This window comes from Xenopus laevis, chromosome 8L (genome assembly GCF_017654675.1).
Source record: "Xenopus laevis strain J_2021 chromosome 8L, Xenopus_laevis_v10.1, whole genome shotgun sequence".
In the NCBI taxonomy this organism is placed as follows: Eukaryota; Metazoa; Chordata; class Amphibia; order Anura; family Pipidae; genus Xenopus; species Xenopus laevis.
Window position 1 is genome coordinate 127,771,794 of NC_054385.1, and position 21,009 is coordinate 127,792,802.

General features: G+C 41.5%; 2 protein-coding genes and 1 long non-coding RNA gene across 6 annotated transcripts in view; 2 read left to right on the top strand and 1 right to left on the bottom strand.

Moving 5' to 3' along the window:
* LOC121397224 (CD48 antigen-like) overlaps positions 1-21,009 on the top strand; it is a 626,518-nt gene that overhangs the window by 147,397 nt on the left and 458,112 nt on the right. The window lies entirely within an intron of this gene.
* sema6c.L (semaphorin 6C L homeolog) overlaps positions 1-21,009 on the bottom strand; it is a 123,233-nt gene that overhangs the window by 4,980 nt on the left and 97,244 nt on the right. For 2 of the 3 annotated variants that reach the window (XM_018231503.2, XM_041573634.1), the window contains exons 12-19: positions 19,769-19,900; positions 19,034-19,189; positions 18,359-18,532; positions 17,224-17,361; positions 16,076-16,153; positions 13,446-13,498; positions 10,243-10,293; positions 2,535-2,675 (exon numbers count right to left, since the gene is read on the bottom strand). In XM_018231503.2, the coding sequence (XP_018086992.1) occupies positions 2,535-2,675; positions 10,243-10,293; positions 13,446-13,498; positions 16,076-16,153; positions 17,224-17,361; positions 18,359-18,532; positions 19,034-19,189; positions 19,769-19,900 (923 nt within the window). The remainder of the gene's footprint in view (positions 1-2,534; positions 2,676-10,242; positions 10,294-13,445; positions 13,499-16,075; positions 16,154-17,223; positions 17,362-18,358; positions 18,533-19,033; positions 19,190-19,768; positions 19,901-21,009) is intronic. The other variant, XM_018231502.2, reaches the window with a different exon arrangement.
* LOC121397227 lies at positions 276-16,116 on the top strand. 2 transcript variants are annotated; one of them, XR_005963600.1, is made up of 3 exons: positions 276-363; positions 9,046-9,156; positions 16,032-16,116. It is a non-coding gene; the product is annotated as an uncharacterized LOC121397227 (long non-coding RNA). The 2 variants fall into 2 exon arrangements; XR_005963601.1 differs by lacking the exon at positions 16,032-16,116 and adding an exon at positions 10,130-10,336.

A 21,009-nucleotide genomic window follows, 5' to 3' on the forward strand; every position in this document is an offset into this window, starting at 1 on the left:
TGACTATTGAACATTAAACTTTTCTGTCTGTAGCTGTGGAAATGAGAATAAACATTGGGCACAGACCGATACAGCATGTAATCAAAGATCCACTAAACTGTATGCTAAGAAAGGTTCTCTGATCACAGACAGGTAAATTGCTCGGTTTACTTTGAAAGAAGAGCAATCCTTAGTGGCCATGTTTTATATTCCAGCCTGTGGCTTTCCAGTTGCTGATGAACTCCTGAGCTACCGATACCATGATGCCCTGCTGCCCACACTATCATACAGATAGAGGACCTTTCCCTACACCACTGGTTCCAAAACTGTGGGGAGCCACTGCCCCTTCCAGAATAGTGTCTAGGAGGACCCAAACCTCTCCAGGTAAGAAAGCTGCTCTTATAACTGCTCCTACAAGCCCAACTTACAGATCATTTTTGGTGAGATTTGGAGTCAATTTGCTGTCCAATAACACATGGCTCATATAGCATTGTTTCCATTTATCTCTTCCCTACTTATGAGTTATGGGGCACCCTTGTCAACATTTGGGCCTCACATTGGGTCTTAAATGGGAAATGTTCCAAAACCACCATCTTGACTTACTATACACAGTAAGGCCCATTCCAAAGAAATACACCTGACCTGTATGGCACAACTGAACTTTCCCATTACATATAACTGCTGCTTATGGACCCACTGAAGTGGGTTCTTAGAGAGAAAGAGACCCGAAAACAGAAATAGGCCCCCAAATCAATGCCCACCCCACAACCTGCCATGCTTCTCACTGATATCATTTACCACACATCACAGCATCTACTGAGTCCTCCCATTGCCTGACACCTGGCAGTTGTACAACTGGAGAAACCTTTGTGTGAACCCCCCAAACAACAGCTGTACTTGAGCTATTACCCTTTTCAAAAAGTCTCTGTTGTCAGGCTTAAAACAAATGGCGTGTTTAGGATGTGTTTACAGACAAATTGAGATGATATTTCAAGCTCATTTGCATAATATTAAGTATCTCTCCTTGCGTCTGTCAAGAGAAGCTGGTGATGATGGCAGAGCTTTGCGTGGAAATTTAATAGACTACAGTGTTTTTTCCGTCTTCCAGCAATGGCTCTTAATTGAAGAACTTAATTACCAAGAAGGTCTCCACTACGATTACACAATGCTAAAGTACCTTTCTCCTGGTGGAGAAGTCGTACTGTTTAAGAAACAGACGCAAAGAAACAATCCTAAACCTGTAATACCTAATGTGAACTCATATTTATTCTTTAACTTTTATTATTTTTGGAGAGTTAAAGGCAAAACACCCTATAAGTCAACAATTCTTAACCTATAAATCTGGACCCAACATGTTCAGGGTGGATACGCATTGTCCTGCTAAAATCAACATCTGCAATTACTGGAGAACTAATGCTCAACAAAGAATTTGGTAAACAATTCTACACCTTATTTTTTTAATCCTGTAATACCAGCCCAAGGCCACTACAAACCTATGCATTGGAGGAAGCCTGTTGGTTGTTCACCATATTCTTTTCTGCTGCTTTATGCCCCTGTTCTGGGCTTTACTTGAGTTTAGGGACCTGCTCACAATATACATACAGTAAAATAGAAAGTATCAATGGACTAAGGAATTCTTGACTGCAGGTCAGACAAGCCTGCTCAAAGTAGCTGAATATTTGATTACAACCAATATCAACACCACCACATTATATTTAAAGGAATGAGGTAGCTAGAAGGTTTGGTTGTTGACCAATAAAGATCTCAAGCCCATTGTGATGGCCAACAGATGTGCCCACTAATATATACAGCTTTCATCATAGCACTGATGAGACCCAATGAGTGAGGCCAACAAGTGAAGTACAAACACAATCACCACACTAATGAGTTTTGCAGGATTTCATGCATGCCTCCCCCATGCTTTCTTACAGGATCCCACTTACAGCCCAGGGAACTCAGGGAGTGAAGGAAGCAGATGTGCAGACGGGTACACCTTAAGCAGGGGATGGTGGTGGAGGTTTTGGGTTAACTACCACTAAGCTGCAGCCTAGGAGCCTAAGGCCTGTGGCACATGGGACCTATTCTCCATGAGCTTCATCCAGTTTTTTCGTTGTGGGTCAACTGAATACATGGAAAATATAACCCAGGTACCACTGGCCTAAAGGCCAAGTTCACCATACAATTAGTATGATATAGACTGTGGCCTTCTAAGATGTTTTGCAGTTGGTCTTCATTTCTATGGTATTCAGATAATTTAACTTGGGAGCTCTCCATTTTGGTACCTGCTGACCCACTGCAACCAGACTTTTGTTTGAATGAACAACAAACAAGAGAGAAAAAAACATAGTGGATTTAACATGTAGCCTCACCATTCTGAGTGCAGCCAGATATCATTCTGAGTCTGGAGATACATTTAAAAAAAAAAATTAAGACCAACTGCAACACTGCTTAGACTATTTCCAATTGCAACATACAAGAAAAGGTGACCTCTACCATTCTGTTAAATTAGTCTAAGAACCCTACATGTTTGGTTGACCAACAAATGCCCCTCTTACCCTGGGTTTTAAGAGTGTGCCAGGCAGAGAGTTGGTAATAACCGTCAGATGTCACACCTGGCGGGGAATAGCCCAGGCGAGTCACATGCCCAAGGGAGGCGACACTGTCAATGGCGATGTCACCGCTGGGCGGGGCTTTCCCTGCATTACCATTGACAAATAAAAGATCATAAAATATAGATATACAGGTAACAATATCAGTAAGTGGGAAGGTGATTGGGTGAGTGGGTCAAGGGGGAGGAGGGAGATGGCTTCAGCTCATTTCAGCTTGGCTGTACTAGTACATGTTCATCTTGGGTAAATCCACAGGACAATCAGTATTCAACCCAGAGTAAGAGGTGGTGATGGGGGAAATGCATAGATGGGTAATGACAAATACTTTGTATGAGGTGTTGCTCCAAGCTAGGTATGTTGTGCCTTCACTAATACCATGTGACACAAATAGAATGGTAGGTGGAAGTGGGCAAAGTAAGCAAAAAATACACATGTAGAGGGGACACCGATTATATTAGAGATAAAGAACCCTTAGCAATGTAGAAAGGCTGAGACTGTAGTCCAGATAGAGACCGATGGATCCTCTAGAACCCCCTGGACTATTGAATATATAGCAACTCAAAGTCTATGTAACATTTTGTAGGTATGGTGTTGTTTTCCCAGCTGATTCGTAGGGCAGTTAAAATGCCTAGTGGCCAAGCCTGCCACATCCGAAGGGCCTGAATATTATGATGAATAGTATAAAGTAGCAATAACAAAATATATTTGTAGCCTTACAGAGCTTTTGTGTTTTAGATGGGGTCAGTGACCCCCATTTGAAAGCTGGGAAAGAGTCAGAAGAAGAAGGTAGATAATTAAAAAAATATAAAAAAGAAAAAATGAAGGCCAACTGAAAAGCTGCTTAGAATCAGCCATTCTATAACATACGTAAAGGTGAAACACTCCTTTAATACATTTGCCCCACGTGTCCATTGACTGGCACCTGATCTTGAGAGTCACTCATAGGGGGAATTCACAAAAGTGTCGGCAACGAAAAAAAGTCGTAGAAAGTGTAGTAGTAACAGTCGACAAATTCACAAAGCATTTACCCGTCAATTTTCCGCCGTGTACAACACTTTTGAAGTAGTGTCGTTAAAAGTGGGCGTTTTTTTGGCGCCACTTTTCCCGACATTTTTATGAATTTGTTTTGCCGACAATTTTTCCGACGCATTAGGCTCTCCAAAATGAAAATGTCGGTCAAATTGTCTTTTGAAAACGCTCGGTAAAATGCCGTCTGTGCGACGAAAAGATATACGATATTTTAGAAAATTGTCGAACTTACGAGACATTCAGACACGGTAACATCTGCCTTTGAGAATTTACCGTTCGTACGACTTTTTACAAATTTGTCGACCGCCACTTCTGGGTTACTTATTTTACAGACACTTTTTTTGAATTTGTTGCAACCTTTTGTACAGGTTGAATCCAGGCAGGGGACGAGGCCATGATGCAATGGGGACGGGTCTGTGATGCTGCTGGGGGGCGGGTCATGGCGGCGGGGCTATGATGTGGCGATCAGCTGTTCGATGCGTCAATTATATGGAATCCTGCCTGGTTTTTCTCATTTGGAAAAGCTGGCAGGCAGTTTTGACCTGGGCTGTCTTTCAAAAAAACGGGCTGTCTCGTTCAAAACTGGACAGGTGGCAACCCCATTCACTCATATTAGTCCATTATCAGTTCCTACTCATGATATAAACTGGGTCACTTGGTTTTTGGGTTCCCAGGAAACCCCCTGTGCCCTATCAAACCCCTTCCTACCCCTTCCTATTCAATTAAATTAGAGGCAGCGTTGCAGTAGGACGTCTCCTGTCCTGTACAAACAAACAGGGCTGGACACTGTAAATTCACACACACAATAGTACATCCCCGCTCTCATCTTAATTACAGTTTAGATCTAAAAATCAGGATTCGCTTTTTTCATTATCAGAGAGCTTGACAAGTGGGCCAGGCTCAAAACTCTATAATTTGTATTTGAAAAATACTACTGCTTATTGTCTGTATAACATGCCCTTCCCTCCTCTGTGACCAAAAAAATATCCACCGCTTCCTAATTTCTGGCGTGTGGAGTTACCATGGTAACCTAGAAAGTATCACTGGGCCCGGGATGCTTGGCACTCATATACTTAGTATTACAATAACCTCCTAATGGGAGCATAAGATTAAAAAGCAGCAGGCCGGGAATTTCTTTCTTTCTAATGGCAAAAAACACACAAGCAAATAGCAGCGAGTAGATATTTCCATCATATCAGCATTCCTGCCTAAAAAACCCTTCTCTGAACGAGCGTACAGGCGCTCTCTTATTTGTGCCCTGGATTGTGTGTTACCACAGCAACGCGTTTGTGTAATATGTGCGTGTAGGAGCAGACATTTTAGTCTCCCAGTGTCATATTTTTAATTAAGATGCCCCTGTCTCCAGAGATGGGCCGTCGAGTTACCACCTGCCTATCACGTCAAGAGACACAGACGCACAGATTAATGATTAATAAATCAATTCTGAAAAGATTTTTAATTCCAATCAGAGAACTATAAAGCATCTCCGTGAGGAACTGAGAGGTCCCTCATATCTAGCTGAGTTTTTCCCTCACTGATTCACTGATACCATGTGACACACACATAGAATGATGGGTAAGTGGGAGGAGCCTGTAACAAGTAGTTTATGTGAGGGGTTCCTCATATCTAGGTGTGTTTTTCCCTCACTGATTCACTGATACCATGTGACACACACATAGAATGATGGGTAAGTGGGAGGGGCCTGTAACAAGTAGTTTATGTGAGGGGTTCCTCATATCTAGGTGTGTTTTTCCCTCCCTGATTCACTGATACCATGTGACACACACATAGAATGATGGGTAAGTGGGAGGGGCCTGTAACAAGTAGTTTATGTGAGGGGTTCCTCATATCTAGGTGTGTTTTTCCCTCCCTGATTCACTGATACCATGTGACACACACATAGAATGATGGGTAAGTGGGAGGGGCCTGTAACAAGTAATTTATGTGAGGGGTTCCTCATATCTAGGTGTGTTTTTCCCTCACTGATTCACTGATACCATGTGACACACACACATAGAATGATGGGTAAGTGGGAGGAGCCTGTAACAAGTAGATTATGTGAGGGGTTCCTCATATCTAGGTGTGTTTTTCCCTCACTGATTCACTGATACCATGTGACACACACATAGAATGATGGGTAAGTGGGAGGGGCCTGTAACAAGTAGTTTATGTGAGGGGTTCCTCATATCTAGGTGTGTTTTTCCCTCACTGATTCACTGATACCATGTGACACACACATAGAATGATGGGTAAGTGGGAGGGGCCTGTAACAAGTAGTTTATGTGAGGGGTTCCTCATATCTAGGTGTGTTTTTCCCTCACTGATTCACTGATACCATGTGACACACACATAGAATGATGGGTAAGTGGGAGGGGCCTGTAACAAGTAGATTATGTGAGGGGTTCCTCATATCTAGGTGTGTTTTTCCCTCCCTGATTCACTGATACCATGTGACACACACATAGAATGATGGGTAAGTGGGAGGGGCCTGTAACAAGTAGATTATGTGAGGGGTTCCTCATATCTAGGTGTGTTTTTCCCTCACTGATTCACTGATACCATGTGACACACACACATAGAATGATGGGTAAGTGGGAGGAGCCTGTAACAAGTAGATTATGTGAGGGGTTCCTCATATCTAGGTGAGTTTTTCCCTCACTGATTCACTGATACCATGTGACACACACACATAGAATGATGGGTAAGTGGGAGGGGCCTGTAACAAGTAGTTTATGTGAGGGGTTCCTCATATCTAGGTGTGTTTTCCCCTCACTGATTCACTGATACCATGTGACACACACACATAGAATGATGGGTAAGTGGGAGGAGCCTGTAACAAGTAGTTTATGTGAGGGGTTCCTCATATCTAGGTGTGTTTTTCCCTCACTGATTCACTGATACCACGTGACACACACACATAGAATGATGGGTAAGTGGGAGGGGCCTGTAACAAGTAGTTTATGTGAGGGGTTCCTCATATCTAGGTGTGTTTTTCCCTCACTGATTCACTGATACCATGTGACACACACATAGAATGATGGGTAAGTGGGAGGAGCCTGTAACAAGTAGTTTATGTGAGGGGTTCCTCATATCTAGGTGTGTTTTTCCCTCACTGATTCACTGATACCATGTGACACACACATAGAATGATGGGTAAGTGGGAGGGGCCTGTAACAAGTAGTTTATGTGAGGGGTTCCTCATATCTAGGTGTGTTTTTACCTCACTGATTCACTGATACCATGTGACACACACATAGAATGATGGGTAAGTGGGAGGGGCCTGTAACAAGTAGTTTATATAAGCTGTTCCCCACATGTAGACATGCAATTCTGCCAGTGCCCTGCAGCCCAATTAATGCTGATGTTCTCCACTGTAATCCTTGAAACACTGCCTTTTTCAAGAGGCCACAAATGTTCTCCAGCTACCGGTGTTCCACATAACCAGCCCTGTTATCTCTCAAGGACCTCTCTCTGTAGAGACAAACTCAATCCTGCAGTGTTATGAATATGTCTGGACGGATACTAATGATTTCCCAGCTCCTCTAATCCCTTTCTATTCATTGCTAGACATATCCATACACTGGAGATATCCAATCGCATCTCTCTCACAATCCTACAGAGGCGCGTCTGGCTGTACAAGAGTTAACCACATACACTGATAATATTTACGAGAGGATAACCTCAAAGTCCTAATTAAAGTCTTCTCTTTTTTTTTGCTATTTTTATGATTTTATGATCCGACACCATCCAATCTCTCATTTCGCTCCTCCTGAGTATTAATTTACCCAGACAAGCAGTAATGGGGCTGATAATCTTGAAATGTTAGTGTCGGTAATGAACATAAAGGCAATGTCACAGGCTCGGCAGCCCGAATGGTTTAGCTTCTCGTTAAATCGGTTCTCTGTGAAAAATATAGGGGAATGCAAAGTCCTCATAAAAATATCTAATTTGCTTGTGGCATTTTGCATTTTCCTTCTGCAGCCCTGAAAATTATATTTCCCAAACTTATTACCACTTATGCTGACACCAGGAACACCAGTAATCCCTGTATAACCGAGAGTATGGCCGATCCAGTTCCACACCTGGGTTATATAAGGAAGGGAGGTTGCAGGAATTATCCTGTGAGTCCTAACCAGGAATAGTATGGCTTAGCAGGTTGTAATATTGAGATTTATATGGTCAATCAGGCTTTTATATTGAGTTTTATATGACCAATTAGGTTGGAATATTGAGTTTTAAAAGAAGGGGAGGTTGCAGAAATTAGCTGGTGAGCCAAAATCAGGAAACCATATATAAGATTTCAAGGAATTACCTTGTGAGTCATAGGATAACACCTGAACTGGGAACTGGCACTTAAGGTGGCCATACACGGCCCAATAAAAGCTGCCAACAGACCAAGTGTCCATGTATGGGGCCCACCGACGGGCTTCCCCGATCGAGATCTGGCCGAAAGTCGGCCAGATCTCGATCGGATGGGACAAAAAATCCCGTCGGATCGCGGCCGTATCTGTTCGTTGATGCGGTCCCGCGATCCGACCCCCATTCCCATTCGTTAGGATCCGATCGTTGGGCCCTAGGGCCCACAATTGGATCAGCCCGATATTGCCAACCTCAAGGTGGGCATATCGGAGAGAGATCCACTCATTTGGCGACATCGCCAAACGAGCGGATCTCTCTGTGTATGGCCATCTTTATATGACAGCATAACAGACTGTAACCTACAGCATTTTAATACCCCTCCGAATTGGGTCTGTCTGTTACCCTCCCATTTCGACTGTAAGCCCTACGGGGTAGGGTCCTCCAGCCTTTTGTCTCCTTGACACTGAGCACTTAATCTGTATTGAAATTATATTTTATATCTATGTGAATTGTATTTTTAATAATGCACTTATTGATACTTTTTTTCAATGACCCCTTGTTTGTTACTACTAATTTATTGTTTCGCTGTACAGTGCTTTGCCCTCGAGGAGCGCTATACAAATAAAAATATACACACATACATAGCCAGAAACAAAAGTATGGCCAATCAGGTTGGACTACTGGGTAATATTTAGAAGGGAGATCTCACTAGAATAACCAGGAATAACAGAATAGCCAGGTTGGACTACTGGCTAATATTTAGAAGGGAGATCTCATTAGAATAACCAGGAATAACAGAATAGCCAATTAGGTTGTGGGTTTTTTAATAAAGGGAGGTCATAAAAAATATATGCTGAGTTGTAACTAGGAGGTATGACCAGTCAGGCTGTACCACTGGGTAATATAAGAGAGGGGGGGGGGGTTACAGGAATTAATCAGAAATAATAGCACTGCCATTGAGTTATATAAAGAATTGAGTTTGCAGTTTTATTTAAGTAACAATGGCTTTACATGACAGTAAGAGGAATTAAGTGTATTGTAAATATAACTACTTTTTATTTTCACCCAGATGAACTGTGAACTACAACTGCCAACCAAGTACAGTCGCCAGCGTTTCTTTGGCTTCAAAGTGAGGCGTAAATGGGTGAAATGTCAGATCCCACAGGTGAACTATTTTTAGGTAAGATATAAAACATACAACAGAAATGTGCAGTCCATGAATATCAGAATTCCTGTTCAGCCATTTGATATACTTTACATTGGTCAGATTTGTTTTGGTTAGGTAACATCTTAGGAAACACCTTCTTCTTAAGTAAATATCAACAAAGCCGAAAAAAGATTGTGCTTAGAGGCCAGTAATTTCCATGTCTTATTTACTATTGCTGTGTCCTGTTAGGCTAAAATGGAACTGGGTATTCTCTCAGATCAGCTTACCCTTAAAGGGAATATTAAACCAGAAATAACATTTTGGCTACTGAAATATATTTTAATTCCATGTAACTTCTCCATATACATTAATCACCCATTTTCAATGGGTTTAAAGTTATCTGTAAATATAATTGCTATTAAAAGTAGTATCTGCGTGTCCATTTCTGTTCTCTGTCCTGGTGCTTCTGAATTTGGCAACAATGTAACAGTACTAGGCTGATTCTGGTTGAATTCTGTTACATTGTATCAAGAGACAGACACAACAGGAAACAGAGGAAATGCTCTCAATTGCAGTTACATTTACAAATAACTTTAAAACCGCTGTATGTTTTTAATCAATGTATATTGGAAAGTTGCTTGGAAAACTATATTCTTTCATTTTGCAAAACCGTGTTATTGGGTTTACATCCCCTTTAAATTGTGAGACAACCTGAATTCCTGTCCGTGAAATTTGTGTGGCTGACCTGAGTTAAATAGGATGGATTATGATGAGATTTTAAGCTCTTTTAAAGCTTAATTGGAGATTTTTCAACCAACCCAACTCAGACTGGACCAGTTGTTACTCAGTTGGACGTTGTTTATAAGAATCATATGTGGCTTAACTGTATGAGTACTGAGATCCATTGGAGTATGTAGGTTGATTGCATTTTTAAAAATGTTGGTTGAAAAAACAGATGACATTGCTCTGGGTAATACAAGCCTGCCTATCCCATAATTCCTTGTAGATTTAATTGCTGAAACCATTCCCAAGATGAAGCTGAGAGCCTTTTTTTGGGTGGGGCGGACATGGAAAGGAAGGGATATATTGTTGAAAGGAAAAGGCAAGGAAGTCACTCACCATAAGCCGAATCCCCTTCACTGTGGACGCTTCCTGAAGAGGTGACAACGTCTGCAAGAAAGGAAAGAAAACAAGGGCCGTTACATGCCGTGGAATAAACCATGGCTAACCCTCATTCCCATACTTCAACGGGGTCACAGAAATGACGTTACATAACAATTCATTCACTTGAAACAATTTAGCACAAGTCAGGACTCGTCTGGGTCTGTTAATTGGCTGACTTCTGTTACAAGTTCAAGAGTCAGAACTAGAGAATAGAGAATAGCAGTTACAGTATATTTACACATAGCTGTAAAACTATTGGGTTTTTAAAAATGGATTCTTTTATACCTGATTGTATTAATGTATACATTAGTAATATTTAATGTATACATTTTCTTACATTGGGCAAATTAAATTGAGTTTCTCTTTAAAGTTGGCAGTAACAAAAGGTAACAATTACTGGACTAAGGCTATGGTCACACTCGGCTGAAATCAACCTGCCGAAATCCGCAGGCCAATTTCAGCCCCTAATACAAGTAATATCCTCCTTCCTCTTTCGTGTCCGGAACCATTGTGTCAGCTCCAGCAGATTTTGGAGCAAAATGGAAAGTGTTGAGTTTCTTTTTTGCATGTTTCAGCAGCCTGATTTTGGCCCTGTTTGACCCTAGCCTTAATTGAGTAAACAAATCAGACATTAGAATATTCAGAGTGCTCCAACAAGTAGCCAATGTTTGTAGAGCCACAACGAGTAGCCAGTCAAAGCTTTAACGGACAAGGAAAGTTAAACTAAAGAAGTAGCTAGAAATGTTGTACATGATGTTTTGTGCTTCTGTACCAGCCCAAGGCAACCACAGCCCTTTAGCAGTAAAAATCTGTGCCTCCAAAGATGCCCCAGTAGCTCCCCATCTTCTTTTCTGTTGTTTCACTGCACATGCTCTGTGCTGCTGTCACTTACTGAGCTTAGGGACCCACTCACAATATACAGTACACATAGAATAGAAATGTCACAATATAAGGCTGATTAGTAATTAATACAGATAATTACTACATGGCAGCACAGAAACCAGTGCAATTAGCATCAGAATTTAATAATCAGCAAACCTGTAGCATCACCTTATATTACAGCCAGGGAAGCTCATTTTCTGCTGGATAATTAGTGACGAGCCCTAAGCTTAGCTTCTCAACAGCCAATCAGAGCCCACTGAGCATGTGAGTGTCACAGACACTTTCCAAGATGGTGACCCCCTGTGACAAGTTTGAAGTCCTGGATCATTGCTGCTATTGACAAGCTCAAACTTTAGCCTCGTGCAATAAGTTCACTGTATATAAAACACGGCATTGATTTTTAGGGTTTATTTCTCCTTTAAGGAATGAGTTCCCTGGGTATTTGAGGTGCAGGCAGGAGAGGGGTGGGATACACAGTCCCAGTACAGTAGGTACAGTGGGTTCCCTGGGTATCTGGGGTAGGTACTGTCTATGCAGGTAGAAGAGGAGTCATTTCCTCCCAGTACAGTAGGTAGAATGGGTTCCCTGGATATCTGGGGAGTAGGCATGCTGTATTGGTGTACATTGATCCACATTAAAGGTTATTACAGAGAGCTAGTAAGGCCCCATCTAGAATATGCTGTACAGTTTTGGTCTCCATCACTCAAACAGGACATTATTGTATTAGAGAGGGTACAGAGAAGGGCAACTAAGCTGGTAAAAGGAAAATCTTAGCTATGAGGAAAGACTGGCCAAATTGGGGATGTTCACGCTGAAAAAGAGACGCTTAAGGGGTGATATGATAACTATGTATAAATATATAAGGGGATCATATAATAATCTCTCTAATGCTTTATTTACCAGTAGGTCTTTCCAGCTGACACGAGGTCGCCCATTCCGATTAGAAGAAAGGAGGTTCCGCCTAAATATTCAGAAGGGATATATATGTCTTTTTTCATCCTGACTTACTATGTTACTAAGCTATATAACCTAAGGGTATTACACACTTACCAGTAACTACATTGCCAGTAAATTTGTAATACCGGCCCCGGCCTTGGCACTTGTTTTACTTGCTACAGAATTGAGAAAATCTAATTCTAGAAAGTAACTGGCAATGATAAAAACACCTTCCAGACAGTCAGACTTTGCATTGCCAAGAGCAGACATTTTTTTTTTTAGGATCGTTAAAAGGGAAAATAAATACGTTAGGAAATGAGCCATGAGCAAAACACAAACGGAGTACAGTGGGTCCCATGTATCACTGCAAGTAAATGGCAACAATAAACCTGTCGCAGGCATGTAGTTTATAGTGGGACATAAATCAATTCATTCTGTGTAACCAAAGAGAGAAGAGCCAAGGAGCGAGGGGGCCCCCTCTGCACCAAACACAAACTCCTCCACTCGCGGGATTGGCTCGTCCCTTAACCCAATCATGGCTTTGCATTTCCTGCTAAGTGTCCTTTACAGGGCTCAGGGGGCAAACACACCAAGACAATATGTCTATTAATAATCCACCATCTAACTTGAATATTGCACCACTTATCACAAAATGTACAAACAACAGAAGGTGAGGGGAAAATGATTAGAAATGTCCTCTGTGAAGCCGGTGTAACTACACTATAGGTGAGTAGGGGGCTGTGCGACTGAATGCAGACTGTAATAAATATGCTGAAATGTGTTCCTCTCATTTGCAAGAGCCAAGGAGAGCAGCACCAGCTGAATATGTTGCTGTGCTGTTATTTCCAGCTGCCCACAATGCAACGCTCCTACCCTCAGTGTGATGAAGGACAAGTGTGTCGAGATATATATTTTTTAAAGGGCAAGTGTCTGTAGAAGGTTCCCCTTGAGATAAGCAAGAAAAGGTCTGAGGCATTCTCTTCCAGAAGATACAATAGATAGTTTCAATGAAGGGCCGGATACAATTTCAAGGAGTGATGTAGTACAAGGTGTAGCTTATGTCTAGGTTTCCAAGTACAGAAAGCTTTAGAGTGCATGCAATTTGGGTATTATGCATGCTGCCTTACAACCTTGAGACAACCAAGGTGTTCATAATCAATGACTGAAGGTAAAAATGATAGGTATCTGCCATGTTGCTTGCTACTTTAAGTTGCAGGTCTAGTGCTGACCAGTAGATGGAGAACCTCTTCTATATTGCTTCTCCGTAATTGCTATGCTACATAACAGGGAACATTCAGTGACAGAAAGCAAGCAAACAGATTCATCCGCCTTCTACTCACCTTGGCAGTTTCCCCAGTTTTTCGACTGCCCAATATCCTGCTCAAAGCTACTCCTGAAAAGAAAACGACAACAAAACACTGAATATAACAGCACAGACCACAGATATTAAGAGCATTTAAGGGTAGTTTCAGTGTCGGGAGCCCCGCAGGGAGCCATGCATCTCAGACGCAATAGATCACTCATACTAACTAGGAAGCATTCGAAATCAAGGGGTTTTAGCTGAACTTCCCTGGACCCAATAGGGAACTAGATCAGCATTTCTCTGATTTTATATTTATTGCTAATATTATTCATATTTTAACTTGTTTTCATATTAAGTGTTTTAATTAGTACTTGAGGGACAAAGCTAATGTGGTGCAGAAGTTTAACAGTGCTGATTTACATCTCGGGAGCATCTTGAAACAGGACCATGCTTCCAGGGTGCTCAGATATCAGACTAACTGCTATGCCAGCGGATTCAGAACTGAGGGGCGGCCCCCCACTGAGAGCAGTGGCAAAGGGTCCCAGCCAGAAGGTTAGATTGGGGAAACTTGGGAAGAATATTAATTAGCTCTCCTAGATACACCTGAATGACCAGATTGAAGGTCTGTTTTGGTGGGATGTTTGGTTAAAACTCATTTTCTGGCCTAGATATACTTGGAACTATGGCTGAATGACTGGACTGATACAGCAATATTTTCTTATATTGATGACTTCATTATGAGCCAAGTGGAGCCTCGAAGGGAAGCTTGAAGTGAAAAAGTCTAAATCACACTGCTACCATGCACAAAAACTTTTTTTGTGAGTGCATGAGGCCTACAAAACTTTAAGGAAACCACTGAATATCTGTCAAACTTGGGAGGCATTTCAACAGACTATCCTGACCTTCCACTGCATCACAGTTAGTCAAAATGCCTTAGTCTGCTGATTTGTATTAAAGGGATACTGTCATGGGAAAACATGTTTTTTTCAAAACGCATCAGTTAATAGTGCTGATCCAGCAGAATTCTGCACTGAAATCCATTCTTCAAAAGAGCAAACAGATTTTGTTATATTCACTTTTGAAATCTGACATGGGGCTACCCCCAGTCATGTGACTTGTTCTCTGATAAACTTCAATCACTCTTTACTGCTGTACTGCAAGTTGGAGTGATATCACCACCTCCCCCCCCTCCCCCAACAGAACAATGGGAAGGTAATGAGATAGTAGCTCCCTAACACAAGATAACAGCTCCATGGAAGATCTAAGAACAGGGGTCCTCAACCTTTTTCACCATTGAGCAACATTCAGATGTAAAAAGAGTTGGGGAGCAACACAAGCATAAGTTCCTGGAGGTACACTGCCAAATAATGGCTGTGATTGCTATTGGTAGCCCCTATGTGGATTGGCAGCCTACAGGAGTTTCTGTGTGGCAGTACAGATGTTTTTTTTGCAACCAAAACTTGCATCCAAGCCAGGAATTCAAAAACAAGCACCTGCTTTGAGGCCACTGGTAGCAACATCCAAGGGGTTGGGGAGCAACATGTTGCTCACGAGCTACTGGTTGGGGATCACTGATCTAAGAACAACACTCAATAGTAAAAGCCAAGTCCCACTGAGACTGATTCAGTTACATTAAGTAGGAGAAATAACAGCCTGCCAGAAAGCAGTTACGTCCTCAAATGCAGGCACAAGTCACATGACTGAGGCAGCTGGGAAACTGACAATATGTCTAGGCCCATGTCAGATTTCAAAATTGAATATAAAAAAATCTGTTTGCTCTTTTGATAAATAGTTTTCAGTGCAGAATTCTGCTGAAGCAGCACTATTAACTGGTGCACTTTGGAAAAAACATGTTTTCCCATGACAGTATCCCTTAAAGTGGACCTGTCACCCAGACACAAAAATCTGTACAGTAAAAGTCCTTTTCAAATTAAACATGAAATCCAATTTCTATTTGTTATTAAAGCATTCATGTGCTGTTGTAAGCTCATCTAGAAATCTCAGCTGTCAATCAAATATTGTCTGCCCCTCCTTTATGCCTAGGCATAGAGGCGGGGCCGACAAGTACTTTCACTTTCCATTCAGAACTTCCTACATGTCACTGCTCTCCACGCATTTCCCCTTACTCTTCATCATTTAATTGTGTCGCCAGGGCATGGACATCAGGTCCCCCATTCTGGTGCACAAACAAGATTCTGAGATGATTCAAGGCTTGTCTTAATAACAGTGTCCACAAAATGGCTCCTGCCTGCTTGTTATAATTATGAATTCCCAGATTGAAGGAAACAAGATTCAAATAATTTATATAGTGTAATTAAAGTTCATTTTGCTTGACTAATGTGATAAAATAGGATTTTGAATATTTTTTTTGGGTGACGGGTCCCCTTTAAGGAAGCCTTCTGGACCAAATTATAATGCAAGATCATGATCAGCGAGAGCTAGACAGTTTGCAAACTCCTTTGAGGGCACTGCTAGATTATAAACTCAGAGGAGCTATCTCACCCCACTCCGCCCTACTTTTCATGCAAATGTGAATCTGTGTCTTTGCTAGGAGTGCTTAACCTTAGGTCTTACAGAGAAGTTGGTGCCTCAAATTATTTGCCATTTCCTCTTCTGTTAATAGATGGCTGGTAAATGGATCTAATGATGAGTACTCTCGGAGCTCACCTTATATCATTGCGGTAGCTGGCACAGGCTCCGGATTTAAGCCAAACACAGTATGGATCTCTAGACGCCAGACAGCTCCTGTGGGACAAAAGCAAATGTACAGATGGCTAAGTGCTACCAGAGAGACCGTAACAGAATCCACAGCCACCAGCATCCCAAGTAATTGCAAACTGTGCCCTATTTTCACTGGTCAGAGAATTATCTGCTTTTTTAATGGACTGGACTCAATCCAAATGTGTTTGCAGTGTGGCGCCAACATTGTAGTACCACTATCTGCAAACGATTACCTCCTGGATTTCTTTTCATGTTTCTTTGCTACGAGTTAAGTAGGCTTTCCAATACAATGTTTTCATGGAGAACTTCAGTTCCCTTCACCATGACTTTCGGGTCACCCTTCTTGGCTACTATCTAAGTCCTGCTCTGCAGAAGCCCTGGGCAATAATCTTTCCTTGAGGAAATTGTATAAGTTGGAAACTGAATGATCGTTATGTGGCTGTATCTGTGTTATGAACCTAGTGCTTCGGGATTATAGTTACCCAAAGGGACGCTGAAACACAGTCCGGACTGTCTGAATCTCTTATTTTTGTGAGGCATGAGTCATATCATAGATGTGCCACATGATTTAAACTAATCTGAGGCAGGGAAAGCCTAGAAAGGAGGAACACTATATAAAGAACGTGTCTTATTACCCCTGGCAGCCTTTTTATCCACACAAACCAGCACAATATGGTGCATCAAAGCAAACCCAACTTATTATAATATTCTACTCCGTAACTAGAACGTTTGCTCCCTTTGAGCACATGTAAAAAATAATTCTGTACAGCTCTCAATGCAGGCTACTTTGTAGTATGATATTAACGCTGGTGTGTACACTCAGTGGGAAGCCTGTGTGCGCTGGTGTCTTAGTCAGAGGCCTGTATGAATGAGCCGAAATGAAGCCCAATCACTTTGTTCTACACATTCACACCATGCCTTGTGAGTTTATTAATGAGATTATTGCTGAGACTTCTTTTGTCAGCCCTGAAATATTTTTTTTAATTCACTTATTCCCAAACTAGCAGGAAACACAGTATGTCAAGAGACTCAGAAACGAATGGAGCTTATTTAAAAAACTAATCAAAGGCTAAGATATCAGGTTGGGGACTTACCTTCGGCATGTGCCATACAATTCACACCGGCTCAAGGGCACTCTAATGATGCAGCTTGAGAAGGCTACAAACAAAGCATGATTCTCCCGGTCCAGCTGCAGTCCCAGAATCCTCCTGTCCTCCTTTTTGACGTTGCACCTAAAATACAAAGGAAGGCTGTGTTACCCTGTCTGTACAATTGTACAAACTGCAAATTAAAGTATCTATAGAAATATCTTTACTTGAACATACTTTGGGCACTAACTGAGCCCAGGTGTAAAGTGTCTAATAATGCACATAAAACCAACACATCCAAAGGCAGAATTTAAGTCTTCACACAGAGTAGGACCTTTTTTTAACTCAAGACTAAGAGATTTCTGGAAGGTTTCTATTTGCTCTTTTTGTAACAGACTAAAGCTGTTTTGAATGAATCTCCATTAACTGCTTTATCTGCCATTAGGTCCTTCCAGCTGACACGACGGCGCCCATTCTAATTAGAAGAAAGGAGGTTCCGGCTAAATATTCGGAAGGGGTTTGTTACAGTGAGAGCTGTGAAGATGTGGAATTCTTGTGCTGGGTGATACATTAGATAGCTTTAATGATGGGTTGGATGGTGTTTAGCAAATAAGGAAATACAGGGTTATGGGAGATAGCTCATAGTACAAGTTGATCCAGGGACTGGTCCCATTGTCATCTTGGAGTCAGGAAGGATTTTCCCCCTCTGAGGCAAATTGGAGAGACTTCAAATGTTTTTTTTTGCCTTCCTCTGGATTAACTGGCAGTTAGTTAGTATAGACTTAAAAGGTTGAACTTTATGGACGTGTGTCTTTTTTCCAACCTAACTTACTATTTTACTATGTATGTTAACTGCATCTTTGTCTGGTTCTGCATCTCATGAGTTGCACCATATTGGTTTATTTGGAGAAGATTAAGAGGATAAAAAGACACCCAAGAAAAGTCTTCTTCAGTTGGTCGTGGTTCCCAATTAATGACCCAGCTTTAGAATCCTCAACTTTAGCACCTCTGATTTCCAGAGATACCATTAAAAAGATAGTCTCAGGATACAAATCTTGATCTGCTGAAGAAACACTTTTTTTGCTCAAGCAACGGTAGAACAACCCAGCCATTGATAAATACTTCTAAGGTGTGTACGTACTTAGCTGGGTTGTAGACATTTATATCTTCAAGGAGAAGCGTTTCCACTGTTGAGTTTTCTGTTGTACTGGAGAGGACCTTTAAGACCTTCCCATCCTCGGATCCCAGAAACAAAACAGTAAAGTTCCCATAAGGTCCAGCTGAGGTGTCAGCAGCTAGGTGGGTCAACTTAAACCTGGAAAAACAATTAAATGTATAAGATAAATAAGTTCAACTGGCACACAGTCCTCTGTTTGCAGTTGCACCTCTACAATACAGTTGGGCCCTAGAACAAAGCGTATATCCATCTCATCTGCAAATGTTTTACCCAGATATATGCAATAAATCAATGTGAGATCATGATAAAGCACTTTAAACTACATCTATAAATGTACAAATGCATTGTATCTGCTGACCTATTTTAGGAAGCTCCCATGGGCCAGATCTTCCAGAGTTCATTAGCTAAATTTTTAAGGCAGCCAATCAAGCTGCAGGAGAAGCTCTAGTACAGATCAGCCAGCTTTTTCCAGACAGCTCAATTATGCAGTATTTTCAGATTCCCATGAAAATGAGAATGGATATACAAAATGACATGTTGTTGTTTGGGAGAGAGGGGAGGCTGCATGTCCAAAGCAAAGGAGGTTGGGTAAAGTGTGGCAGATTGAGATGCCTACAGATCATCATTATAACTAGTTACCTGCTGGTTGTTTTTGTGAACCAGGGTGTCTCAGTGATGGAGAGCACTGCCTCGTCCAGCAGAGGATAAGATTTGATGAAAGAGAGCGTTTCATCGGGAAACTCATTCGATGTCTTGTAGGAAGCTCCTTTTCCAAATCCGGCACAGCACCCAGGCCTACAATAAGAAAAAAGGTTGAAGTAGTACACAGAGGCTTCAAGTCTTTTAGAGGCAGGTCATATGGTTTTCTCAAACTGATAATGTAAGAGAAACAGAGATGGAGAGTAAATCTGGGTTATGAATTTAGCCCAGCATGTACATATGGAAATAACCATGAAGCCCAGCATGTAGATATGGAAATAACCATAAAGCCCAGCATGTAGATATGAAAATAACCATGGAGCCCAGCATGTAGATATGGAAATAACCATAAAGCCCAGCATGTAGATATGAAAATAACCATGGAGCCCAGCATATAGATTGGAAATAAACATAAACCCCAGCATGCAGGACTGAAAACCAATGGTCCAGCATGTATATATGGAAATAACCATGAAACCCAGTATGTAGATACGAAAATAACCATGAAGCCCAGCATTTAGATATGGAAATAACCGTGAAGCCCAGCATGTAGATATGGAAATACCCTTCAATCTCCTGTTCATGTTTATTTCCATACCTACCTGCTCAGTATACCAATAGCAAGCATAGCCCTACCGGGGCAAAGGATTGTATCTGCACTAAAGGACTAATTACCTTGGAGTAGGAACTTTGTCTTCTGGAATTGGGGTCCATGCAGATTCTGTAGTTTTCTGTTCCTTAAACTTCCCATTGAAGACCTTTTCAATATCATCCATGTAGTAGGCACAGACCCCAGAACCCGTGATACTGTGGAGGAACAGAACATAATTGTTTTTAAATATTGTGCTTCTAGTTCTTGTTCAGTTATTTCCTTGTGTACCTACATATCAACCCAAAGTCTGCAACTACTGGGTTATAATACAATGTGCGGTACATCCACGTATGACGTAAAAATGTTTTACATATGGGGGTAAGCCTAGTTTGAGGATGAACATTAACCACAACTTATTAAACTAATACTACCTGTTTTCATCTGAAAAACTAGCTTCATTTGAGCAGAAACAAATACAAGCATGTATTTACACATGTATTTTACTAGCTCTGCTTGAGTGATCAGAATAGACATTGGACACCAGAGCTGAGAACAAACATTTACTGAGAATCAGGTCCGGACTGAGAATTAAAATAGGCCCTGACATTTCAGGTACACAGATGCCCAATCAGCCCACATAGAGGCCCATACAGCCCCCACCAGCCCACTAAATACTGACTTTCTATGGGACCTTACAGCAGCCCCTCAGATTGCCAGTCTGGGCCTGTTGAGAACCTCCTGAATCCAGGCAGAGATAAAGCAATCTTGCAGCCAACCACAACATTAGAACATTTGCAGTTCAAAATCAACTAACCAATCAGAGCATCAGAATGACCATTGTTAGCAGATACAACGCCAATGGGGAACTTGTTGAGTAGGTATAAAACTGAACAATGATTTTGGCCTACAAATAAGGAGCCTACAGAAGATCCAAGAGCTCTAGATTATTAACATTATCAGCAAAACATCTACATCAGACCTTAGTTTATCACTGATGGGTCATGCAGCTAAACTGTGCTCAATGACCCAAGCATGGTGCCCCAAACAGCGATGGTACTCAGGTTAACAGAGGTGCCTGTAAAAATTTAGTAGCAAACAGAATTCTCCCTAATTTAATTATCAGTCTCACCTTGTGAGAACAGATGGAGATGTTCTTGTAGGCCATGCTAAAAACATCTACAGAAGCTGTAGCAACAGCAGGAAAAAGCATCCCGCGAGAAAGATTCTCTCTTTTACTGTGAGAAAACGCATTCGGCGCCCAGCAGATCCGTATAAAAGCTTTTATTTTTATTTTGTGCAGAATTATGCAGTCGTTCTATCTATC